Source organism: Desmodus rotundus, chromosome 2, assembly GCF_022682495.2.
Source record: "Desmodus rotundus isolate HL8 chromosome 2, HLdesRot8A.1, whole genome shotgun sequence".
Taxonomy (NCBI): domain Eukaryota; kingdom Metazoa; phylum Chordata; class Mammalia; order Chiroptera; family Phyllostomidae; genus Desmodus; species Desmodus rotundus.
Window position 1 is genome coordinate 186,039,513 of NC_071388.1, and position 27,067 is coordinate 186,066,579.

Below are 27,067 nucleotides of genomic sequence, written 5' to 3' on the forward strand. Positions count from 1 at the left end.
ATAATTATAATAATAGTTATGTGACTGTGGTCTCTCTCTCTCTCTCTCTCTCTGTCTCCCCCCTGCCAAAATATCTGATTGTACTGTACCCTCTATTCATCCTTTTACTTAAAGGAGGCACGTCACAGCTTCTCTGTGGTCCATCCGCATTGCCAGCACCACCACCCCTGCAATAATTGGGGCCATTATTAAGTGAAAGGAGGGTTACGTGAACACCAGCACTGTGTCACCTCCACAGCTGATCTGATACATGAGAAACTGCTAAGTGACCGGGGGGGGGGGGGGCGGGGGGGGCGGGGGGTGTATACAGGGTGAAGACCATGGAAGACCAAATAATTCATGTCCTCAGGGGACAGAGCGGGATGGTTTCAGATTTCATCACGCTTCTCAGAACAGCATGCAATTTCAAACTCAGGAATGGTGTAATTCTGGAGTTTTTTCTTTTAATATTCTCAGACTGTGTTGACTACGGGTATCTGAAACTTTGGAAAACAAAACTGCAGGTGAGGGGACGACTGCTCTGTCCTCCCTGTGTAATTCTGTATTTTTTATGAACCTGGAGCAAATGTGTGGTAGTAGGTATAGTGATTAAATCAGTTTGCTCTGTTCTCCAATGGGGTGTGTTTGCTAGAGCAACCTGATCACCCTATAGAGGTTCAAAGATAGGGTAGTTTATATGCATCCTGGAAAGTACAGCCTGCTGGGGATGGGCTCGATGTTTCCTACAGTCCCTAACAAGGAGAAGCTCTGCCGAGTCTCTCTTCCTAGATCTTCAGCTATTACAGAAGCAGCTGCTTACCTGTTTGGTCAGAGTTTGACATCTACTGGGAGGAATATCTCTAAGCAGTGGGGCCACTGCCTTGAAAGGTGATGTGTGTTCACGGCTGTGTTCCCTGTTCCAGCTTTCCCACCTGGGCTCTGCTGACAAGTGACTGGCACACCTGACTCATGGGGAACGGAGCAGGGAGCTCTGCTGGGATCTCTCCATCTGAGTCACGTTTTCCTGTCTAGCTCAACGTTACAATACTCCCAAGAAGCCCCGCAGACTGAGGAGCAGCCAGCACACGCGCAGCTCTGCGCGGGGCACCAGGTGTCCTCCCACCACATTCTTGTGGTCACACTCCTTTGGTTGAGGTCCCCATAGGGCAAGGTGGGGAAATAGTAGGATTAGGGCCCAAAACCTCACCCAAAGTCCTCAACACAGACAGTAATTAGGATTTCTTCACAATAACATCAAATGAAAAGCAGCAAAAGTTAGCCATGGTTTTGAATCATGATAGTTAGAAGCAATGTAGCAGCATTTGAAATTTCACTGAATTTTCAGAAAGTAAGTTGTATTGTAAGAGCTATTTAAAACTACAGGGAAAGAACGGATATCAGCAGTTTTTAACGTGACTCCTGGGCTTTCGAAAGTTCCTAATTGGCATTTGTAAAGGATCCCATTAGCTTGAAAATATTGAACATATTGGTTTGACTGCTCCTGCTGTAATAAACGACTGTAATTTTTACTTAAACCATGTAATGATATGGTAAAAATAGTAGGCTTTTCTTTTATAATTCAGGCCATATCTGGTGTCACGAAAACAGAAACCTATTCAACCTAAGCTAAAGTGAAACTGTGATTTATTGTAAAGATAACTAAACCAGGCAAAGCCAAGGAAAGACAATGCACCCCTCCACCCCGGTCTCAAGGAGGTGGTGAACCCCACCAGCTCCGAAGGCCATGCAGGCAGAACTCTGGCCTTCTCCAGTCCATATCACCATCACTGCACTCCAACTTAGCCAATTTTCTCAGTTCAGTTTTTTTTTTTTTAAAGAGAGCAAGAGAAAATCTGATTGGTCCTTCTTGAGAGAGGTGTGTCTATTCGGGCCCAATCAGTTGAGGCGAACATGGTAAGAAAATCTGAGTGAAGGCGGCCTCCTAGGCCCACGCCGTGGGTACAGTCTGCAGGAGGAGGCAGTTCTCTCTGAAGGATGTACAGGCAAGGGCACAGCGAGTGACGAATTATTTTATTGTAGGTCAAAAAACAATGGACACCAAACTATTTGTGAAAAATTAATAGTAAACAACCCAATGAGTGGATAGTCTAAATAACTGAACTCTGACCTTTTTGTGTGTGTGCTGTCAAACTGTTATTTAATTGTCGAGCATAATGTTATCTAAGACTGAAGTAAATCTTCCAAATTATTCTTCCCTAAGTACAGACATCATGGGTCTTTCTGTATTTATGATAACACCAAATATTCTCATAGTTGGTCTAATTTGATCTGTTACTATTACACAGTTCTGCCTTCATAGTCTGTAAAAGGAAGAAAAAAGGAAAAGATGTAACAATTGAAAAAATACACTGGTAACATTTGTTTTTATAACCTTTTCTGTGCTCCCCTTTCCTTCTGTTTTCTGGATTTCCACATTCAGTGTGAGTCAAAGGCTGAGGGAGAGTGTGTGTGAGCGGGCTCCTACGAGGGAATCAAACTCTAAGACCATCATTAGGTATTTTCATCTAACAGAATTAAATTCCGCCCTCTTCGCTGACCTCAGTCTGTTTCCCTGTGTTCTGCCTCTCGGCTCCTTTGCCTCTCATGCTGCACTTTGTTTGCAGCTATCCTGTCAGTTCCGTTTCCTCTCTTGGTCCTGCTTCTCCTCCGTGCCTGATTTCTAACTCCCCGCGGCGAGCCCCCCTCCAAAGCCCATTACACTGTTCATTTCCAGAACGGAAGGTGCTCTAGATTAGTTAATTTTATTTGATATTCAAATAAAAATTAGGTGTGAGTGAATATCCTGATTGGTTGACCACAAAGAAATCTACATCAACCTTGTTTTCCTCAAGTATGGAGACAGCTCAGTTCTCTACTTTGAAAATCTGGACTCACGGATGTTTTTGTGTCCATTTCCTTACTCATTCAGTCCCAGGGAAGGACCTGGTTGTCACTTTCATAGTCCTGGTTATAAAAGCAGGAAGCTGGGTTCTAGGAGAGTCAGCAAGGCTGACCCTGGGGAGGGGGAAGGGTTTGGAAAGAACCCTGTCACGGGACCTGATCTCTTCTACCCAGTTCCATTTATGGAATTAGAAAAAGACTATTGAATGTTTTTTCTACTACCTACCATTTACGGGTACTTGACCGAAGGGTTTTTCAGAGTTGATTTTAGGAATCAGATCTGAAAAATCCACTATGGTAAATAGAGAATTAAAAGGACAAAGTTTTTAGTATTTAAAGCACATTGATTTTTTGCAGTTATTTTCAGTTTTTCCTCTGTTGTTCCTTCCAGTCCTCTGAAAGCCTGGCTCTCTGTGGGAGTTGCAAGCAGCCAGGTCACTTTGATATGGAGCACGAGCCCACGACAGTGGCTTATCCAAGGCCACCGTTGATGTTTCCCTCTCACATCCAAGTTTCTCTCCCTCTTTCTCCCTCCCTTCCCCTCTCTCTAGAACCAATGAAAGAAAAAAAATGTTTAAAGCCAGTTAAATTTAAAACTTGTCCACATTTTTATCACTCCTTCAAAGTGTTTATGAAGTATAAGAAAAGAAATGGATTTATTACAAAATTACTTCAGTTACTGAACTCTGTTCTTCTGACCACGACATCATTCTCTAAGACCAAGCCACGTGAGGTGTGACTCTTAACACCACAGAGACAGCGTCTAACTCGAAGGACTTACCGTGCAGCATAATGAAATTTTTTTCGTCCTCTTGGGTTAGATCAGAATGAGTGCTAGCTGTCTGTTCTAACCAAAACAAGATAAAACACGTTGGGTTTCAATATAATCAACAACCTGTGAGATGTTTTAAGTCAGTGTTTTCGAACTTTGTTGAGCGTGACTCGCAGTAACAAGTGCATTTTATCTGTTTGTAGTCTGACACGTGCACTTGTGTGCACAGAATAAAACAAAAACCTATGTGACACTAGATTCTCCCTTTTCCAGCTTCTCACCCGTTTCTTATCTTCTCCACCTACCTTTCCCTGTCTATTTAATTCTAGCGCATCGGGAAACGATTCTGGTCTCCTTACCATTTTATTATCAATTTTATTCTAGTTCAAAAAAATGCTAGTTATTAAACTTATTTCGTGACCCACTTAAGTTTTTTCACAGCCCACTTAACCCACAGTATGGGAAGTATATGCTATATTTGATTCCAATGCTCATCCACCAATAGCGCCCAAACAAACTGAAATCCACCCCAACGTCTCCACTTTATCACCACTAAATTTATTTCATCTGCATAAGATGATCGTTTATTAGAGGGTCTAAGAACCCAAAACGTTAATTAATGACTTAAATTGTTCCAATACAGAGACTAGGGAACACACAGTCTACAACTTGGCTTGTCTCCCTGTGTCCTGGGAAGCTGCCCGTCGCTCTCTTCCTGACAGGTCTTACGGTGTTCTCGGACCTCCCACCAGAGCCTTACTGCCCTCCACCCTTTCCCGGAGGATGCACCGGTCTACTGAGTATAACACCAGTTAGGCCAGCTGGCATAACAGACCTGCCGCCCTGAGGCCTAGAGATACTGTCTATCTGAGTGGGCTTCTTAAGATTTCTAGTCTGTCTGGGACCAAGTTCACCACGCTCCTCTGGACAGAGGTTTGGGCTGCTTGATCATGCTCTGAAGGGCTAGTGATAAAGCAGGTTAGTCCTCTAGGCCTGACCTCCCTCTATTTTATGCTTTGTCTCGCCACCCACCTGCCATAGTGCTGAGCTCCCAACAAACCACTCAGCCCAACAGCAGATGCCCCCTACCTGCCCTTTCCGGCTGTACTCATCCTGTTTGGATCCTCTGCTCTTACCCAGCTTACTGTCTTCTGAATGCAATTTTACACTGTCTCAGGTTCATATTTCTGGCCAGGCCGTGATCACCTGAAAGGCCTCCTTTGCCCGTGTTTTTCCCTCTGGTGGGATAACTTTCACATCCTCTTTCCAAGTCAACCTCCCACTTGCACCCTTCCTTTTCACTAAATTACATGAGTGATTCCTACTCATTCTTCCAGACTCAGCTCCCATTTCACTCCTTCCTGAAAGCCTTCCATCCCACTCCCAGTCTCCATCAGGAGGCCTCCTCTGTGATCCCATTACACCCTGGGCCTGTCTGTATCGTAACACTCCTCAGTAAAGTGGTTTTGCTATTTCCCATGTTAGACGGTGAGCACTTTGAGGACAAGAGCAATGTTTGATTTATGTGTATGTCCCTGGCACCTAGCACGGTTTTTTTTTGTTTGTTTTGGGGGGTTTTTTGGTGGTAAAAACATGTAACATGAAGTCTACCTGTTTAACAAAATTTTAAGTGTACAATGTAGTATTTTTAACTATATGAACATTGTTGTACAGCAGATCTCCAGAAGTTTTCCATCTTGTGTGATTGGACTAGTACAGTTTCTGAATAAAAGCCCCTTTGACCATCTTTAGCCATCTCAGGTCACAACTAGATTTCAAGCTATTATTAAATTTCCTCCTTCATACAGTAGAAGAATCTTTCCTTATACATTTCTAGATTACTTATTATAGATGTTCTTTTGTTTTGACCTGTCTTGACCTTAGTTTTATTGAGTTTTTTAATTCATTGCGTATCTTAGCATTTACCTTCTCATGTTCTCATGGTTCCTGTCCCCCAGGTGTGTTTGTGTGGCCACCGCCCCCTTATGGTGTCCTCCACTGTCTCTCACAGTGACTAGCACATAGGAGGTGCTCAATGAATGTCTGGTAATTTCCTCCAAAGATTTTAGTAGATTTTAAATATGATTCCAGTCGATATACCTACCATCTGAGGCTTGCTGATTTCCCCGGTTGTCTTTGTTGGCAGTGGAGGTGGTCTTTCCAGTTTCTGAAAGTCAGAAAATTAAGTATTAATTTAATTGAAAAGATTAAACAATTCTCCTACATGAATCAGCTCATTGGCATGTTAATAAGCAGAGCTACCCAAACTCTACAAAGTTCTGATTATTTTCAAAGCTCTATTCTTGGAATCTCTGGAACAGTGTTTTGGGCAAAGTCCAATGGTGACTGAGTTGAGATGAATCAACTCTATGTACACCTTAACCTTTGATAATAAAAACAGCATAAAATCAGGTCATTTTCTTTCACAAAACCCTCTGTAGTGCAAGTATTATGGGAAATTTAGGACTAACTACCAGTCAATGGAGTCAAATTTAGAATGACTGCTTTATAGCCCACTATCACGAAAGGAATTTACAGCGTTAGAAGTCAGCCTGATGAAGGAAGCCACACAGAGGGCCTCTAAATTCTGAGAATAAAAGCTTTGGCCTTAAAATCAACTGCTCACCAGACTTTTGTGCCTACACCCTCTGCCTCTGCACTGCCTCTGGGCTTTGGTTCAGCCCACTCCTGGTGACCTGGCCACCAGCCAGGCTGATACTGAGTCCCCAAAGGCCACCTTCGGCCATAAGCCATAATCTCTCTTTCCTGCAGTCTCTCTGTCCTTCCTCCCACTTCCAGAACTTTGATCTTTGACCTCCCTAAACTCTCTGTGGTCTGGACCCAGGGCAGCACTTATCTGGTCTCTTGCCAGTTTTTTTTTTTTAACCAGTTAATCCATTCTGAAAGGGAGCAACTGTTTTAATTGGTTGAAATCCATACTATACAGGTTGATAAATATTTTCAATACCACCCCCACCTGGAGCTTTTAGTTTTATTTCTATTTATGACTTCCTTCTTGTCCAATCTAGACCCCTATAGTTCATCATTTCATGGCTTTCTTGCAACTATCCTGACTTCTTTGACTCACCTCCTTCCTTCCAAAATGGTAAGTAAAACATCAAAACTGCTTATTTTCCATTTCTATGTCCAATGCCAATGACCAAATTAGCTTAGCACCCATTTACGGTGCCAATAAAACAAGAGAAAGTTGAGATAAATAAAAACTTTTGTGAAATGATGCCAAATAAAGGCATCATGGAAACATTCAGAATTTTGTTGGAATACAGTGTAGTGCTGTTTTTATTTTAGTTGCATTATTCTGATTGCAGGGGTGGCAGTATACTCTAATAATTCAGATCCTACTACAGATCCTGCATCTGGGTTTCCTCTACTGCATCCAGGTAGAGGAGCACCTTAGGAGGAAATCACACAGCCTGACACTGGAGTTACTACAAATTCATGGCTTCTAACTTCTACTGAGCCCTCAGCTCGAAAAAAATTCTGTGTTTTTCCATTGTCCTCTTTTCCTTTCCTTTGAACAGTTACTTCAAACCTTCACCTCCTCCCTTCTAATGCTAGCCTCTCCCCTAGTCTTAGGGACTTGGTCTTGGCTGCTATTTTTTCTTACCCCCCCCCACCAATCCAACGTACTTCCCTGTATCCACAGCCACCACCTGTTCCCTTTGCTTGGGCCTTCACAGTGGGGCACTTCCTGCTGGAAGCTGATCCCCTGTGCTGCAGCTTGTTCTCTGAGGCTGTGCTTGGTTTTTAAGGATCCTTCTCCTCACTCCCCTCTGGCTTCACCCTCTCCCTCTCCAATGCTGTTGGACGTGAACCAGGGACATGTGCCCATTGCCCACCAGACATTTTCACCTAGATGCCTCTTAAATATCTGCTCCTCCTATACTCCTTACCTTCATCACAGCTTTCTAATCTTTTTCCTGACCTGGTATACATAGCTAATGATGAGGACAATAGAGACAACCAGCCTGGGGGCCCCAGCTGCCCCAGACTCAGACTCTGGGGCCAAGGAGATGAATGGCCGCACACACCCCAGCCATTTGTGGCTGACTGCTTGGGAAGTGGTGTCTCGGGGAATGACACCAGCACGTGTCCAGATGACGAAAACATCAGGGCGTTCTTGAGTCCCCAGGGCTCGCACATCCTCTTCACATTGGTCAAATTCTCAAATTTTATTGCTTTCAAATCTAGCCCCTCCTTTACATTCCCATGGCTGCTTCTTGGTTAAGGCCCTTATTACTTCTTTCCCTGCAAAAGAACTGCCCTTAACTGCTTTTGATTTCTCCCCTCTCGCTCATTCTTGCCATTATGAGCAGAGTGCTCGTTCTGAAGTTAGAATCTGCCCCTGTCCCTTCACTGCCTAAAATGTTACAGTGGTTTCACCAAGGTAAGTGACCTCTCTGGCTCCTGACATTTCTAAACTCAATTTATTTTCCAGATAAGATAAATGGGCAGTTCGTAAAAAGTTCTTATTTCTCTGCCTTTGTATGTGTCGCTCCTTCTGAATGGAATACCCCTCCCATTTAGCTTACCTAATGCCTTCTTTCCTCTTGTGACTGGGTTCAGATGTCACCTCCTCCAGAAAGGCCACGTCACTGGCGCTTTCCAGTGTTCTCAGCATCCACACATTCCTCTGGCCCACAGCACTGAGCACATCAGCTCCACAGCCAGACTGTGGTGCCTAAAGCTAGGGTCCTTCCCTCCCACAGTCGCACATGACCTCTATGCCATATACCCATGGGGTACTTTTCAGGCCTGACAGTATAGACTGGCCCTCGTTCCTGCAACACTCTCTGCCCTTAGTTCTCCTAAGACATCAGATTCCGGGGGATCGTCCTTTCTCTGTGACCTCCCCTTTCTCTCAGTCCACCTTTCCACTTGATCACTAAAGACTAAGTCCCTCCAGGCCTTCCCCTCACACTCTCTCTAGACAATATCCACCATGCTCATGGCTTCATTTCTATTTATGAGGCAACAACTCTCAGTTTGACAAGAGCAGTCTGGATCTTTCTGAGCTCCAGGAAGTGCGCAGTTCTCTACCATGTATTTCCATTTTAGATATCCCAAGGATAATTCAGAATCATAATGTAAGAAATTAAACTCATTCTTCCTCTACTCTGACACTGTGCCCTCCTGTGCCCCCCCATATCCACACACATGTTCTCTCTCAAATAACATTCTATTGCTATTCCCCTCCCCCACCCCCAGATCAGCAAATCCATCCATTGCTCAACCAGAAGAAGCCTGAGTCCTCTGTTCATCCCGAGTCAATCTGTCATCAAGTCTGGATGATTCCACCTCCCAAATATCTCTGCAAATTCCACTGCCTCCAGCCTCGGCTGCCATCATCTTTCCCTGGTGTCACTCCATATCCTCCTCCCTAGCCTTTCTGCAAGCAGTCTAGCCTTGCTGCAACCTGTTTTCCAAACTAATCGCAAACCTGGTCAGGTCACTCTCCACGCAGGAGCCTTCTGTCACTCTCGTATCTGCTCTGCAAGGCTCTGTCTCTCAGCTTCACCTCTTCAAGCTTTGGCCACACAAGCTTTACTTTAGTTTTTTGAATAAGTCGATAGATGCTTTCCTGCCTCAAGCTCTTTCATTATATTCTCAGGCATAAGCTCTCACAACACAGCACCCCATACTTCTCATGCCTAAGGCTCACTACATCTGCAGTTGCTGCATAAGTTGTGATGCTTGGTGGACTGTGGGTTCCAAAAGGGCAAGAAGGGGTCGACCTTATTCACCCCAGGTTTGTAGCTCCTAGAACTGGCTTGTAGTTGGCATATCATAAATATCAGTAGAAGGAAAGAATGCTGGGCTTTCAAATGCATTTAATTAAAGCTCTTTGCATAAATTAATTTATTTTTATATTCCTATTTCCATATTTAAGATAATATTTTCCTTAAGTAAAGAAAGAAAGCTAATAGCATTTCCTTGTGAGTTTATAATTAGAGAAAATGAAAGTAAGAAAAATAAGCCTATTGCAATTATTTTTCTTTTTAAAAGTTCTCCACAATAAATGTAGTGTTGTGGGGTTCAACCGTGTTCCCCAAAAGATATGTTAAAGTCCTAATCCCTGGTACTGGTGAATGTGATCTTCTTTGGAAATAGGGTTTTAGCAGATATAACCAAGTTAAGATGGGGTCATGCTGGATTAGGGGGGGCCGTAAATGTTATGACCGGTGTTCTTGAATTTGGAAACACAGACATACACAGGGGAAGACAGACACGTGAAAACAGAGGCTGAGATTTGAGTGATGCAGCCACAAGCCAGGAATGCCAAGCATGGCCACTGGATGCTAGAAGAGGCAAGGAAGGATCTCCCCTAGAGCCTTCAGAGGAGGCACATCCCTGCCCACACCTTGATTTAGGTCTTTCAGTCTCCAGGGGCATGAGCGAATACATTCCTCTTGCTTTAAGCCATGCAGTCTGTTGTAATTTGCTACAGCAGCCCCAGGAAACTAATATGTATCGTACGCACAAAATTTATAAGGTCATAGTGTTTTCAAGATACGATTTCTTTAGCATTCTTATGAGATGTTTTATTTCAAAGGACACAATAAACTTGGCAGTTTTACCAATAATTTGGTTTAAAGATAATAAGATATGGATTATATTTATCTACATTAAAGTGACTCAGTTTCAACAAATATTTTAATACTCTTTTAACAGCAGCCCAATAAAACATCACATCTAAAAAATTACCTGATTGATATGGCTGAAAATGTCTCAAATCTCCAAATGCAACAAGTATCTCCTGTTGAAACATTTTATAATCAGAGAAGTAAATGACCATAATTATAAACTTAATCATTCTTTAATAGAAAAACACTTTGATTCTTGATTTTTAAATAACCAACAATTTTTTTCACACACTAGAAATTATATAACCAAATGAGCAGTGCATGTTTGCTGAGTTTTTTCAAACTTGTGTTGGTTCCTTATTGTTTTTAGGAAGACGAGTCAAACTGAACCCCCCAAAACAAATGTCTGCCTTGGCCTAAGGGAAGGGGTTTAAGATGATCCTCCAAGTCAGTGGCATTGTACCTGTTCTGACATTACCTGAATCAGGTCACTTGTCATTCCGGTCAGTATTTGTTGATCTAGTTCAATATCTTTGAGATCTGTGAGAACCACCCACGTTCCATTCTCACATTTCACGGGCATGGAGAAGACCACCCCTTCAGCAACACCAAACTGGCCTGCAGTGAGCAAACACGAAGCAGAGCAAAACAAAAACTCTCAGAAAAAGAAGTCATACATACCTACTAAGCATCGTGGAACAGACTTAGTACGTGATCTGTAGTGATAACAGTGGAACTAAACTTCTGGTGATTCCTCCCCAGGGAGAATTGAAACACTCTAGATTCAAGAGTCAAAATAACTTTAGGACTGTATAACTGTAACTACTCCTTAACTGTTAGGGAGTTGGAATTACATTTGGCCCTTTGAAGGCAACCGTGAGGCTGATGTGGCCCCCAGCGAAAGCGAGTCTGACACCCCTGCTCTAGAAGCACTGATTGGGCTGACAGTCCCCCTGTGTGTTTCTCTCAGAAGGGAGCGCCACTGTTCCCTCTTCTTCATCCCCTTTGTCCCAGGTTCAGACTCCCCGCTTCTGCCTGGAGGGCTGCTGGGGTCTTCCTCCTCCCCCTCATTTGATTCCTTTTGTCTACTATCCAGGGCTTTTCCTCGTGCCCTTGTGCCCTTACGTAGCCCATGAGCCCCAGGCCTTTGTCCAATCTGTCCTTCTGCTCTTTAGGGGCCTAGGGCAGTCATAGAGCTAAGGTATGAGGACTGGGAAGGGAAAGAGAGGGGGCAGGGAAGTTGGCGATTTCTTCCCAGCTCCCAGTTCCCAGTTTGGGTGTGCTCCAAATAGAAAGATTGGCAATCCTGGCTACTAACTGAGCAGCATTCAGATAAAACTGCCCTCCTTTTGTTCCTCAATCAAATAAGAAAATTACGCTTGCCATGCTAGTCATCAACATGTGGCCACCAGGGCGCGCGCACACACAAAATGCAGGTTGCCAGAAACTAGGATCTAAAAACCTTGTCTTCGGAGGGTGTCCCAGGTCCTCTATTTGCTCACTTTCTATTTCCTCTGGGAAGAGCCAGCTTTCCCGGGGGACAACCCGGGAGAATTTACTACCTACGAGCAGCTTCAGGGAGACAATGAGCACTGGCTCCTTCTCCCCCGTCCTGCGTTGTCTATTGATGAATTCCTAAACAGATTAGTTACATTTTCTACCAATAAAGATAAGGCTTAAAATGCCTGTTTCACTAAAAGGGTAACATACTGATTTGAATTCACACAAGATTCCTTGTGCATCTATCCGTGAAGGAGCAGCAAGAAGAGACAGGTAAAGCCCTGCCCTGGGGCGGGGGTGGGGGGAGCAGTATATGCTCTATGATGGAGGGAACACCCGCCACCAACCACGCCCTTAACGAAGGCAGGCCGAGATGTGCTTTCTGAGGGAGGGACGTACTGCCATGGAAGTGTGGGGGACAGGCAGAGTTTAATCTGGCTTGGGGGAATTGGGGAGATTTCCTTGATTTGGGGAGGACGGCGGTTCCACTCACGATCAGGAAATACAAGGAACACAATTATGAAATTGTGCAAATCCAAACTACTTACAGGTCGTGTTAAGAGACAGCAGGTGGGGACACAGAAGGAGGAGTTCAAGGCACACACGCAGGTTTTTCACTATTACAAGGTGCGAAAGACCCAGGTTTACCTCCACTCAGTACTCCTAAGGACACGATCTCCCCAGGCGGTGAGCCATGGTACCAGTATTTCAACGTAGTGGCTATACTGTGTGCAGCTAAGATGCTTCGAAATTGTTTTCCTGTGGAGATCCACTCGTTAAGAGTTGCCACAAATTCTCTGTTCACCCACTCGCTATAAGGAGAGAAGGAAACAATTTTTCAGTGGAGGGAGAAATGGAAATGAAAAAGGCTGTTTCCTGGGTCAGTGAATCTGGGCACAAGAAAACATCTCCACAAAAGAGATATGACTTCCTGTGTCCTTTCTTTAAGCTTCTTCAATCCCGTAAAAAGTTGATGGAGAAGTGATACAATAGAGCAGAAAGAAATCCCCAAGTTTCAAACTAAAAACATGATGATATACTTGTGGAACCCAGCAAAGTGGTCAAAGGCTGCCAGGACAAATGCCTTTGTTCCAGAGAACGGATGCTCTGTAGGTACTACCTTGGAACCAGTGGTATACTTCATCAATAAAATAACATCATAAAACATCGAGTCATTCATATTGAGACCTAGGGAAACATGATGTTTTTGTATTCTGCAGTGTATAGTCGGGGACGCATGCAGCTGGACTACAGCGAGCCCTGCATGGCCTCCCTGCTCAGCCATCGTGACGCAGCTCCACAGCGTGCTGTGCCCACCCAGACAGCCAGTGCAGGGGAGCCACGTGGAGACATGTGCTTTCTAGAGATGGACTGAGTTCCTAAGGTCTGCGGGAGGAAAGGGAGGGGCGTTGGAAAGGGAGGTGCTGCCGAGTCTGGAACATGCTTCAAAGGCTCCCCTGCCCCTTTCTCTCCTCTGCCCTTGTACAGTGGTAGTGTTGATGGAGGTGGGCACCGTTCTCAGTGCTTGAGCTGTAAATTAATGCATTGAGTTTTCCCAGTGACCCTAGAAGGCCCATACTGTGTTACCATTTCCACTTTGTAGGTGAAAACACTGAGGAATAGAGAGGGGAAGTATCATGTCTCCAGTGGCATCGCTAATGATTGGCTCCGGGAGAATTTCAGCTCAGGAGGCTTGCTTCTCAGGCTGTGCCCCTCACACTTCTCCATTCTGCCTCTCCTGGGACAGGGCACCCTGCAAGGTCCACTCCTTCATTCCTCGTTCTTGAAAATGTTCGACTAATTTCAACCGGAATACATATCTCTGTCTTTAAGTTACTAAGAGACCCTTGACATACACTTGCTTTAGAGATAGCTTTAGTGGAACATGTGAGCCACTTTAAGGATAATCTGAAATATAAAAATTCATTTCAAAAGCAAGTAAATTGGGGGTAGGGGCTGACAAGTTAAAATCCTGTGGAAATTTCTGTTTCTTCAACAGAGAGCATGAACGTGAGTGTGAACGATGTCAAGTTATTTCTGCACAAAGACCTCCCAGATCGTTTAAAAGATTATGGCTATTACATGTTTATTCAATATCGTTAGTATACTTTACTTAGAAAGCCACAGTACCTATCAAAAATCAAGCTTAAAACAGGACGTGAAAAGTGAGGAGGTCCCCAGACAGCACTGTCGTATCTGTAAACTTTGGCCTTTCTCAGATCAACGTAGCTACTTCCACTAATGTTACCCCAAATTATCACATCTTTGATGCCTGTGAAGAAAAGAAATAAAAATTAACATGATAATGAATGTTAATATAAAAAAATTGCCCGCAGCCTATTTTTCGCTTCTGTGTTTGTTTTAGGATTGGTCCTCTTGCTGTAGAACATATGGAAGTGTGTGCTGCCCGAAAGTGTGCAGAGGATGCGGACGGATCACCTCCTTAATCAGGGGCTGGTGGTCCCTAACGCGCGAGGAATGGTGTGGGCACGTCGTGGACATCAAGGAATGCCGAAACGCTCCCTGAAGAAACGGCTACTGAAAATACCACTGGCGTTGGTCCTGATTTCCTCGCTCTGCTTGCCTTAACAGAACTTTTTATCTCCTTTGATTCTGTCCAAAAGTGTCCTTGATTCTAGACTGGAATAAAAATGTAGGCAAATCACTTAACTCTCTGGGTGGGTTTTGCTTGCTGCAGAATGAGGGTGTTACAATAAGAGCACCCTGAGGAACATTTTAATCAATGCATAGTTAGTGAATTAGCTTCTGTGTGTGAGGTACTTCTAGGGGGTGGGCTCGGAAGGAAGTCAATCAGCCCGAATCCCTGCAGCATTCTGAGGGTGGAAGGCAGTGGGTGAGAAAACAAGTACTATACAAAGTGATGCTGACTTTAGAGAAAAATAAGAGGATGGAGTTAGAGAAAAATAAGGATTGGTATTAATTATGATTCTATAATTGTAAATTTTCTAGGACTACTGTATCCAAAGTGAAAATAAGTACTTTTACTGATTATTTATTAACTTGTATATTTGCTTAAAAATTTAATTCTCTTATAAGGCCACACCAGTTCCTATACTAAAGATGAGATTCTTTCCTCTTCTCCTGTATGAGGTAAGATTGCCGTTGGCTTTAAGTAACAGGATATCTTACTGACTTGGCTTAAGTAGAAGGGATTTTCTTCTCTCAGATAACAAAATGTCAAGGTAGGCAGTGACACTGGTACTTGTTCAGCAGCTCATAGTTGCTATTCTCTTGGCCTTCCCCTCATGGTGATAAAATGGCTGCAGCAGCTCAAGTGTCACACTCTCACAGTTGTGTTCAAAAGCAGGCAATTGAGGAGAAGACAAGATAGAGGCTTCTTCTCTTGCTTTTTCAGGGAGTGAAATATATTTTCCAAGTGACTTTAAGTAGACTACATCACTTGACCTCCCCCAGATGCAAGAGAAGCTGCAAAAAATGAGTGTCTTTTTGAAACTTTACAGCAAGACACAGGGCAGGGGGAGAAGAGAGTGAGAATTGGATCTTGTCTCCCATGCTCCTCTGAGATTCTTTCATCAAAATGACTCATGAAGTAAGAACAGTCTGTTTCTAAAGTTATAAAAGGCCTTTAAATCTCAATGGGTATTGTTTTTCTTATCAGCTTGCAGGCCCTGTATAGCTCTGATGCCCTAAAGTATACTAAACATCTGCCTTTTATCCTCCCAGCATTTCTTCTTACTTTTTCCCTTTAACAGCATCCTGGTTTTTCTTGAAATAAAAACTATTCCCCCATTCCAGTCCATGTGGTTTGAGTGAGGCTGTCCTCACCTCTTAGGTCAATCAATAGACATGAAACCAAAATTCCGGATTCTTCCTCACAATGACTGATCTCAAAGATGGGCCTGTGGTCCAGGCCTGGCCAATGAGGTATTATCCTGCTACTTCAAAGAATCGAGAGAGTGCGAGAGATTGCCGTCTTTCCACTGGGGTAGCTAAGCTATGAACTTGTTAGAGTAGGGATGCCAGGGATCATTTTGCTACTCCTCAGAGCCTGCCTGTGAATCAGGCCAATGCTGAGGAAAGCGGAGCCGACCAATAGGCTGAGAGAGAGTACAAGCCAGTCCTGACATCCTCACTTGAGCCCCAGCATCCAGCTACGCCTGAAATCAGAGCTATCTCCTGCATTTTTTAGTTACGTGAAAGAGTTCTCTGAGTGGATGTTCTGTCACCTGCAACAGAAAGAGTCCCAATTAAGCAAAAGCATATAGTCTGAGAGGCTGAATTATGTGTGAACGGAACTCAGGGGATATCCTGAAAAGGTTTGCTACCCTCTTGGCATCTAGAATTTTCCCTGAATGATTCTCTTTGATGGTTTTTGTATTTCACGTAATTTTGTTCAACTCTGCCCCTGTTGTTGCTGAGCATCTCCTTGCTATGCTGACAATTCTACTTTGACTACTGTCCCTTTTGTCTCTCTTTCCTTTTCCCAGCTTTTGTTTTTCTCTGTCCTGCCTCTCATATGCTTGTCTATGAGTACAGCAGGGCTCAGAGGGTGGCACCAGCCGACCCACGAGAGAGCAGCTTTCTGGCTGAAAGCCCCTGCGATCCTGCACCTCACCTCGTTTTACATTTGTGCCACTGCCTCTTCTTGACACTTTCACCAGCAGATCATAGATCTTTTGTGATAAACCACTGTCTGCACATATGCAGGTAAAGTTGGTTGGCAACAGAGATAAAATGATTGGAAAATGCTTTGCTCTCCTGGCTAATTCTAGTATCAGTTTGGCTGAGGTAAGCACTGACCCTGGGGGTAAGACACTAAAAATCTGTGTTTATGCAAAATACCAGAAGTTACAGTTCCAGGGCTTCATTGTAAAGAAATGGATAATTCAGCTCTTGCTAGAATGCGTTAGGGACTCACTGAAGTCCATTATAGCCCATTCAGAGCACTCTGGGATCATATCTCAATATCACCCCAATTGCTGGAGGGAATGCCTTGTACTGCCTTGCATTCTCGAAGTACTCTGCGGTGCCTGCTCCATCTAAGGCCACGATAGCTAAGATTTGTCAAGTATGACAAATATTTTTTTAAATATAGCAACCTCCTTTTAAATACAACAATGCATTTTCTGTTCCAGTCTCATCCTCATATGATTCTGATGTCTATTAGTTCAGAGGTTAACAGGAGCAGAAACTGATCAGGCATCATAACCCCATGGGGACGTATAATAAAATACCCTGCATGTGTTTACCACATGCCAAGGGTTCTTCTAAGCACTTTAGAAATATTATCTCATTGAATCCTCACATCAATTCTAAGTGCTACTAACATTCTCGTCTTACAGGTGAGGAAACCAAGGCACAGCCAGGTTAAGTAATTGCCCAGAGTCACCCAATTAGGAAGTGGGGTCCAGCCACTTTAATATAGAGCTTCATTGTACATTTTTTTAATTAATTTTTTTCCTCTCACAACAGCTCCAGCTGGTACGCTGATATCAATTACTTTTTAAAAAAAAATACTGATTACCTTAGTTAACTATTATCATGGAGAAAATGGAATATTAGGTTTCAAATTATTACTGGAAAAGTATAAAGCAATCTGACATTATATTTGCTTATTAATTTTATGATGATGGACAAAGCCAGGTAGTCATGAAAGCCAGTTTAAAAATGCTTGCACAGTAGTCGAATCGCACAGTAAGGGCTTTGGATCTGCCTCAGGCCTTCTAACCCAAATTCCAGAAGAATCCCAGAGGGTACAGTGTTCTTCCTAGCTGATTTGAAATCATGTTGTTTAGAAACAAACCCAGAAACAGGAGCTCACTCACATGAGGGGGTTGTTTTCAGTTTTCGGGCCAGCGCGGCTTTGGCTTGCCCTTCCACCCCCAGCGCCACGGCGACAATATTGTGCGCCACCCTTGGGGCGAATCTAATCAGCAACACCGTTTTAAGGTTGATGAAGGTTTTCCCTCCTACGACCACTCTGACAGATTCGTGGGCGTTCTTCTCGATCAGCTGCCCGTAGAGCCTGCACAGCGGCACCCGGCTGCGGGTGTACTCTTCCAACGTGAACAACTCCTTGTCCATGGGGTCATCCAGGATGATGACCACGTGGGCCTGGTGGAAGGCCTCCTCCGCCCTTGTGCAGACAGCCACGCTCCGCAAGAAGGGCGACACCAGGTCCCGCGTCTCTGTTGCAAGGATTTGGAGAGTTTCTTCTGCCTGCTTATTGTCAAATAGAGTTAGGCTAATTTGCGTGTGCATTCCAAACACTTCGCCGCTGGTCAGGATGGGAATGAGGTGGCAGCAGGCAGAGGCAGAGGCACTAAGAACAATGCAAAGCCTGATTAGCAATGGTTAAATCTTTCGTCCCTTTAAGCCTTTATCCATAATAGATATTTCTGCAGGTGTGTTAATAAGGTGATTTAAAATTTTAAATAGGCATACACAGCTGTATGAACATTTCCCCATATTTTGTACGTGCTGTTGCTTCTTTTTAAAAAATTATCATTATTGAGGTATAATTGACAAACAAAATTGTAAGATATTTAAAGTGTATAATCTTGTGTATGTATATATTGTGAAAGGATTCTCCCCATCAGGTTAATTAACATGTTCATTATCGCACATATTCACATACCTCCCTTTTCTGATGAGAACACTCAGCTTTGAAGGCTAAAATGCAAAAGCAGAACAAAAAAATTCTCACTACCAACCCCTTGTCCTGGCCATCTGAAAACAATACCCAAATGAGAAATGTATCTGTTTGTAAAACTTTTCAAATTAAAATAGAATATGCAGAAAGCAAAATTTCAGACAACTGAGTCATACCTCTCTAACTACACGTTTACATTTTCTCTTAGAAAGATAAAGAAATAACAAGTTTCTTTTAACCATAGCTCTTTAGTATGGCCTACGCTTATCTACAAAGCAATGGGAATTTTGGGAAAGGATGACTCTTTTCTAAATCCTTACAAAGAAGCCTAGGATTTACACAGTCTAGGTCTCAGGACCTGTACCCGTAACTCAGCAAATACTTGGGCACTCTCTGCCTGGTTTGCCATCCACTGAGAGCTGTAATGACTCTAGAAGGGAGTTTGGAAATGCATCTGGGCATTTTTGGTTTTTGCAGTGGGTTTGGGGAGGGGTACAATGGGGTTTCAAGAATAGCTGTACTATTTTAATCCTTTAAAAAACCCTAAAGCAGAATGAACATTTGTGAAGTCTAGGTGCTAGGTTCATGAGGGTTCATTACATCATTCGCAATTCTTTTCTGTATTTGAAATATTTCATAACAACCTAAGTTTTTAAATGAATGTCTCTGTCAGGATACAGACAAATGTAGTCAGAAGGGCAGTATGAGGCAGAGATTGAGGGGTGGAGAGAGGAAATGGGAAGGGAGAGACAGAGCGAGATGGACAGCAAGAGAAACAGAGAGAGGGAGACAGGGTGCAGAAATACAGGGAGGAAAAGGCAACGATAAAGACTACAAGTGCCCAAGACTGGGAACAACGAGGAGCAAAGGTGAGACAGAGAAAAAGAAAGAAGGAGCAAGAGTGAGGGGTAGAGGATACAGAGAATGAGTGTATGATGACAGTGGAGACAGCTGTGGCAGGTGGGAAAGCAGAGGGCAACAGTCAGTGAGATGGGGAGCGGGGAGAGGGGAAAGCAAGCAAGGGAGAGGAAGGAAAGACACCAAGGCCAAGGGCAAAATAAGAGCGAGACAGCATGAGAGAAACAGAACGAGGGGATGAGAGCTGGAGGCAGTGTTATCAGAATAAATACCTTTGCTATAAAGTTGCTCTTAGATTTAATATGTGTGTACACATACGTACACACATATTCAATACATATACGATCTAAAGATCATACATGGGCCATATTGGGAGATACACACATGCATATAGATATATACACAAATCTCAAACTCGACATTCAGATTTGCCTCTATCACGTAATTCCACATCATCCTCCTTTCTAAATGTAACAAGCCTAACTCACAAATCCTGGGGTTTCACTGTCCCACCTGGTGATCCAGACTTGCAAGGGATCAATGAGGTCTTTCTGGGGTTCTTTCTCCAGCTCTTTTTTCACATGTGCCTCCAGGTTCTCTTGAGCAATTACCTTCATCATCTCAGTTGTCATGCTAGAGGTGACACCATAGTAAAGCTGAACATTGCAGAAGAAAAAGCCAACACCAGAGAAAAGACAATCAGCTGATAATGGCTATAATGGAAAGTCCTCGTTTAAAGCCAGAATGGGCAGCTGAGAGAATACTTTAGAAAGCAAGACATTGGAAAAAGAAAACAATGTGAGAGAATGATCATGTTTTGAACAGCTAAATCAACTTAATTGATATACCTGGGCATGCTCCAGAAACTCATTATATCCTCCCAAAAGCAAACCCTTTCCTCCACGATCCAACAGCTCTCTCCAGATGATGGGGGAATTTCTGTGGCTCCATTTATTCTTGTTGCACAAATCTTTCAGCCACTCCTATTGAATGATATTCCAAGTGAACTCACACAGTAAATCTGCCTCAATATTCAATATTTTAGAATTCAAACACTGAAACACCAGCTTGGTTTTTACTTTTACTACATGTACGTAAAATTCAGATATCTTAAATTGTACAAATGTAAATGTAGAAATGGTGATGCGTTAAGTGACAAATTAATCAAATAAGCAAAAATATTTTTCAAATTCACTGACCAAATGAAAGTATAGAAAGTTGCTCTCTTTGCTGAGAAGACCTGGAGAGTTTATGTTACAGAGGAGCCAAGTGTTCCAACTAAACTGATTTAAAAAAAAATTCAACTGATTTCTCCCTTGTTCGTCTATATGAGATATTTCCAGTCTTAGAGCCATATAAATTTGAGATTGCTTTCCAAATCTTTGAGTATAGTTTATACTGTTCAGATTAAATTAATGAGCTACAAGTTACCTGGGGGTTTCCGATATTGTTTATTAGAAAAATCTTAAATCGTTATCTGGTTTGTGTAGATCAGACCTTCCAAAGACAAGAGCTCAGTGGAGATGGACAGCAACATTCTCAGGGGTGATGCGCACCGACAGCCTGCTTGCCTTTGGAGGCACGTGTAACGAGGTTACCTTACCAATAAAATCTTAGAAACGAATTTCCCTTCTGATGTTGAAATCTCTCTGCCTTTATCCCACCTTAAAGCAAACAGTGCTGCTGTGAAGATTCCACCGTCGTCCCTCTATTCACAACACAGCCTGACTGGTGAAATGCTGTGTCTATGGAAGACAGGGACTTGACCTCAAAGGACCTTCAGCATCAAGAGCATGTTGCTATCCTGGCAGAACTGCGAGAGTATGTCTAGGACTGGCCCCTGGGGCGCTGAATCAAGGGTGAGACATAGAGTTGGACATGGGAGAAGGTAGCAATATGAATCACTCCTCTTCAATTCAAAAGGGCACGCCCTGGCAGACCTCAGAAGAGAGTGACAGCATGTTGCTAGACGGTTCTCCTAAGCTGGAGAAGGTGGTGGCTCACGTGAAATGAAATAGAAATACCGGAACTACCTTGGAAGACAATGGAAGAAGGGATCAAAAAGCTTAGAAAAAATGTACTCTGGAAGGGCTTTGGGTTACTATATTCACCAAAGTGATAAGGAATGCATGGCAAAAGGAGTCTCAGTACTGCTGAGAAGCCCTGTGTGGCTATTCATTCTAGGCCAGGCCAGCTCTGTTAAAAGACATGCTTTTACAGAGCTGGACTCCAGGCCATTGGGATGATAGAATCTTGAAAAAAAGACCAGGGGGCAGTGCCCACCAGAGAATATCTGTTGTGGAAGAAGCACTAAGTGAGCCAGCAGGAAGATAGCTTAGACAGCTGAAGGCACGGTGGGCTCAGGAAGACAGAGAGGTTATGCAGTGACCCTAGAGGCCAAGCTGCCCCTCACCAAAGCTGAGAGCGGTCAGCCAGAATCCTCAAAGCTGTTCCTCAATGATGAGAAGCTATTACACAGAGCATATGGATCCCAAAGTCCTGACTGGTGAAGTGCCCCAGATCCTGTCCTTGCAGCCCAGATTTCCCCTTCATGACCAAGACACTCAATGCCTCGGCTGAGTCTCCCTCCAGGAACTGATCTTAGCCCAAGCAGGCTCCCTTGCCTTAAGTGAAATCCCTTCCCTGGGCAACCAGCATGCACTGACTGTTAGCTGGGGGAGTACAACAGCCCAGCCCTCTCACCTGCGTGGGGGATATCTCTGAAGGGCCAGCCCAGCCTCCGATTCCCCTGTATGGCGGGCTGAGCCCTCTGTTGCAGTTGGATGGCAATTCAACGTCTCCCATTGCCTGATGCTGCCGCCCTTATTCCTTCCCAGGATGTTGTTCCCAAGAGCACCGCCCGCCCCCCTCCAGTAAAGGAAATTCCTTCACCTAAATCTCCATCTCAGTCTGTTTCTGGGGAAACCCAGCCCCAAAGAAGGCTACTTCAAATAACAAGCACCTCATCACATTAGAAACTAACATGAATATCGAGGAAATGTTTAAAAGTACAAATATAAGTGACCTGGATTCTTGGGGGCAGGGGGCGGGGCATAGCCAAATTTATTCCACTTATTGATTAGGGCCTTGTTTGTTCTACTGGATGTTAGGGGGGAAAATAATGTGTTGAGACTGATAAGTGAAGATTTATTTTTTAGTAGTAAAATATCAGTAGTACATGTACATTCGTTACTAGAAACCTATCTGATATACTAGCTAACATAAATCAAATTGGAACACATTTGTGTGTGTGAGGGAGAGAATTTAACAAATTATAAAGGCTTCTTACCTCCCAAACATGAGGATGTTGTGTAATTTTATATATCCGAAAATCAGGAAGATTCTTCTGTAAATAGTCGGCTAGAAGTTCTGCTTTTGCATAATATGGGCAATCCGCTCTACCTAGAAGAGTTCAGATTAGCAATGCTTTCTTTTATCATACAAAACTAATCATGCAATTATAAGTATATGCTATGCAGATACAGAATTAATCATATAGTTATATTTTATAACAGAGTTATGGTATAAGTTGCCACCCCATAAACTTTTGATTCTTATGGTATTGGCAAAAAAGGAGGTCAGAATCTTAAGTAATCAAATGTGGAAAGGAAAAAAAGACTATTAAATATTTACTCTCCTCCAGTACTATGTTAGAATTCACTTCCCCTCAGAGGCTTCCATGCTACTAATTAAGCATGAACTGCCAACAATGAACTATTCATCAGTAGCCATGAATAGGCAAAGTGTGAGGTAAAGAGTGGTAGAATCACATGTGGATTTGATGCGCATGGCAGGGAGTATTGGGGGAAGGAGAAGCTGAGAGAGAGAGAGAAGTCTGGAATAACTTCTACTTTCTAGCTTGTGTGGATGACCTGGAGCTTGGTAGATAGAAATCACAGGTGAGTTTAATTAAAGACACGTGCAGTTGGAGGTATCTGTAGTAAATCTTAGTGGATGTGACCAGCACGTAGCTGCAGGCATAAGTGAGAAGTGCAAGTTCCATGTAAGAGCTTAAGATGTAGATTTTTGCAGCCATCAGCACACAGGAAATTAAAGCTACCAATGTGCCTGGAATTGGGTGTGTGATAGGCAGGAGCCAAGTGGAGAAGTCTCTGGATAGCATTCTTCCCCAGTTACCAGTCCTTCGACCTCACAGACTTCTAAGTCACCAAACTCTCTCAGCCTCCTCCTGTCTAGTAGCCTCCCTGTCTAGTTCAAATCCGTAGTTCACGAATCCAAACCACTCTCTGGTTTATGTCTTAAATTATCTTGCGCCACTCTGCTCTGACAAACCAGCCTGATTAAGAGCCCTTCACCTGCCTTTTCTGTGCTAAGGTCTGCTAGGCACCCCTGGAGGAATGTGGCAGAGCTGAGCAGAGAGGCACCATTAAACTCATGGTCACCAGCCTCAAGTGGCCCTCAAATCTGCCTAGAGATCTGCTTCCCTTAGCAACACTCTCTTCTCTTTGCCACAATTGTTGTTCCAGACTTTGTCCACTTCCTTCAAAACTCTTCCTTCTCTCCAAGAGACAACCTTGCCCTCTACTTTACAAAAATAAAGGCAAGTCACAGAAAAAGGCATCAGTTAGGAAATCCTCCAACCGCTGGTCATCACGTGTACAAGCCTGTCTGCATTTGGACTCATCCTTTCCTTCTTTCTCCTCTTCCATGGAGAAGGAATCCTACCGCCTCTGTGCAGGTCCAGTCTTACCACTTATGCGCTGAATACTACCCTCTTCTGCCTTCAGTTTCCACTGATTCTGCTCAGTTGGTTATACCTTCCTTCTGGCATCTTATCTCTGTTTCTAATGACCGTTTTCCTTTGTATTTAAGTATACTCATTATATTTAAGTTTCTTCTCTACTAAAAAACAAAAAGCCCATGCCCCCCCCCCGTAGCTACTCTGTTGTCTTCCATCTGACATTTTCTATTAAAATTTACCCAACCTTTTCTATTAAAACTTGTCTTTTTTTAAATTAAAAATTGAAAGAGTTCTCTAACTTGCCATCCTCAGTTCTTAACTTCCATTTCTTTCTCATCCTGCAGCAATCTTGCTTTTCCCATAATTCTCTAGAAGGTCACCAAGGGCCTCCATGTCACTAAATCTAATGGATACTTTGTTTTCTTTTTTTGTAATCCTCACCCAAGGATTATTTTTCTTTGCTGAGAGAGAGAGAGAGAGAGAGAGAGAGAGAGAGAGAGAGAGATTGAGATGTGAGAGAGAAACATTGATTGATTGCCTTCTGGTACATGCCCGGGTAGGGGATCAAACCTGCAACTGGGATATATGCCCTGACCGGGGGTCAAACCCATGACCTTTTGGTCTATGGGATGATGCTCTAACCAACTGAGCCACACCGGCCAGAACTCCGATGGATACTTAAAAAAAAAAAAAGATTTTACTTATGTATTTTAGAAAGAGGGTAAAGGAAGGAGAAAGAGAGGGAGAGAAACATCAATGTGTGGTTGTCTCTCACTCGTCCCCTACTGGGGGACCTGACCTGGCCTGCAACCCAGGCATGTGCCCTGATTGGGAATCCAACTGGCAACCCTTTGGTTAGCAGGCCCGCACTCAGTCCACTGAACCATACCAGCCAGGGCCAGTGGATACTTTTTGATCCTTTTCCTGTTGACCTGTGGCAGAATTTGGCCCCCTTCCTACACTTCTGAAGCACCCATTATGCTTGGGTGTTCTCCAGGATTTCTTTCTACGTCTCTGGCCACTCCTCACTATACTTTGCAGGTTCTTATTCCTTTAGCAATCCATTAAAAGGGAAGCATTCTGCAAGGCTTCTTATCTTATCTTCATACCCTACCTGTTCTTGCTGCCCAATCTCCTCCACTCTCCTGGTCTCAAGCAGCAATCTCTATTTCCAAATCAGACCTATCTCCTTATCCCATCTATACCTTCCTGTATTTTTTCATCTCCTTCTGAATGTCCCATAGACACTCAGCATATCTATGACAAATTTTGCCACCACTTCCCCACTAAATCTGCTCCTTCTCTTAAATTCTTTATGTTCATTTACCCACTTATCTAAGAGTATTAAGAGTACCCAGAGTATTAAGTCTGCTCTTCTACTTTTTGCAATAAGCTCTCATCTACACACTTATCCAAACCACTGCTTGGGAATAATTTTAACTCTTTCTTTTCCCTTACTTGCCTTCCTCCACCCAATTAGACAACTAGCTCTATGGGTTCTGCCTTCCTAACATCTTTTCAATCCACCCCCTTCTTTCCATTTCCTAGGTCAGGCCACCCATTATCCCCTAACTGCACTATAGCACCTACCTGGGCTCTCCGCATCCAGTCTTTCTCTTCCCACACTGCAGTCATAACACTCAGATAAAATGCAAATCTGATTGTGTCTCCCCTTCCAAAAACCTTCTGTGTACTTTGGATAAAGTTTAAAATAATGAACATGGCTCACCAGAATCTACATTACCTAACTCTGTGACACTGGCTATGATACTCTTCCTTGTACTCTTTGCTCCAATCCTACTAACTCTGTTTCAGTTTCCTCCTGCTTGTGTACTCTATCATCATCAAGCTAACTTTCCTCCTTCCAACCCCACTTCCTGCTACCCATGCCTACGTTACTCTCTTCCTTCTTACCTCCCCTCTGCTAAGTAACTCTTTCTCATCTTTCAGGTCTTTGCTTAAAAAATCACTCCCTCTGGGAAGCCCCTGACGGAATAAGGCCGTCTGCCACGGCCGCTATGGAACCCTGCCCTGATGCTGCCACACATGCCGCAGGCCTTGCATATTTACCACTGTCTGCCCAGCGTACAGCCAGTCGGTGCTCAGAAATATTCCTCTGAATGAATGAAGAAGCTTAGAAAATAGATTTTCAGGGAGGTGCCAATTGTGTTACTTCATCAAAGAGGTCAAATTAGAGAAGGACTGGACAGCTTCTCTAATGTCATTGGTGACTTTCGCGAGGATTAGTTTGGAAAGGAGGCAGATGTAGAAGCTAGATTGAGTGGAAGGAGGACCTAGAGATAGAAGAGCAGTCTACTCTCCTAAGAAACTTGCTGAGAAGGGAAGGAGGCAGGTATGAGAGAACTGTAGTAAAAGCCTCTTGAGTGCTTTTCTTGATGCCAGTCGTCATTTCCAATCCTTCCCCTCCATTGCTGACAAGGATATTCTCCTGTTTAAAATTTTTCGATGGCTGCTCATTCCGGTCATGGTACAGTTCAAACACCTTTGATTGGTGCACTCGGGGATCCTGCTCTAGGTCCCGTTCTAGCCCCAGGTCCACTCACTTCCTCCATATCCATATCGTCGATTAGGCCATGAGATTTGCAGCCTCTGTGTCTTTACCTGGCATGGACTCCCTGTTCTAAACGTTGACAAATCGGCCCTTGTTACGCCCCTACCCCAAGTCCTGTGTACCTCTCCCTCATTGCATTAATCACACTGTATCAAAATTACTTGTTCACATGCTTCTGACTGAAAGCTCCTCGAGGCAGGGACTTATCTTTCCCCCCTACTCCATCTCCAGTGTCCGGTAGTGCTTTGCACAGGGTCACCGCCTAATAAACATCTTTGAATGCATGCATGAGAAAGCCTAAGGTGGTCCATGTACAGGCTGAAGTTGCTAGAACAGAAGCCAGTAAAGAAGATCACTGCCAAGAGGCCAGAGGAGGCGAGCAGCTTTCGCTATTTTGAGCAATCGGCCGGCTCACGCGGGAATCACTCACCCGCAAGCACGAATTTGGCCATGTGTGAGGCAGTGTGATCCCCGGGCAGGAACTGCGTCTTCGCGGTTTCCTGGCAACCACGCCGCCAAGGACAAGGCGCAGGCGCACTCTGTA

At 43.7% G+C, this 27,067-nt stretch overlaps 1 protein-coding gene across 4 annotated transcripts; it reads right to left on the reverse strand.

Moving 5' to 3' along the window:
- Positions 1-1,807: 1,807 nt before the first annotated feature.
- On the reverse strand, positions 1,808-27,050 carry MDH1B (malate dehydrogenase 1B). 4 transcript variants are annotated; one of them, XM_045198376.2, is made up of 12 exons: positions 26,954-27,050; positions 22,539-22,651; positions 20,098-20,232; positions 18,377-18,411; positions 17,565-18,061; positions 13,888-14,029; positions 12,406-12,569; positions 10,736-10,875; positions 10,379-10,430; positions 5,757-5,819; positions 3,662-3,727; positions 1,808-2,300 (listed from the first exon to the last, which is right to left on the reverse strand). In XM_045198376.2, the coding sequence occupies exons 1-12, from the start codon at positions 26,973-26,975 to the stop codon at positions 2,278-2,280; spliced, it is 1,452 nt and encodes a 483-aa protein (XP_045054311.2). In that variant the 5' UTR covers positions 26,976-27,050; the 3' UTR covers positions 1,808-2,277. The 4 variants fall into 4 exon arrangements, with proteins under 4 accessions (XP_045054311.2, XP_045054309.2, XP_045054313.2 ...); XM_045198374.2 differs by lacking the exon at positions 18,377-18,411 and adding an exon at positions 19,763-19,905; XM_045198378.2 differs by lacking the exon at positions 18,377-18,411 and adding an exon at positions 19,763-19,905 and having other exon boundaries at positions 22,539-22,647; positions 26,954-26,977.
- Positions 27,051-27,067: the final 17 nt, after the last annotated feature.

What these genes read in the sequence shown, in the direction of transcription:
- MDH1B (XM_045198374.2), bottom strand. Translation starts at nt 26,975, where the DNA reads ATGGCCAAATTCGTGCTTGCGG. An exon ending in AGTTTCTGGAGCATGCCCAG is followed by an intron (nt 19,906 to 20,097) that starts GTATATCAATTA and finishes TGCAATGTTCAG; the next exon opens with CTTTACTATGGTGTCACCTC. An exon ending in ACTGAAAACAACCCCCTCAT is followed by an intron (nt 14,030 to 17,564) that starts GTGAGTGAGCTC and finishes TTTTCTTCACAG; the next exon opens with GCATCAAAGATGTGATAATT.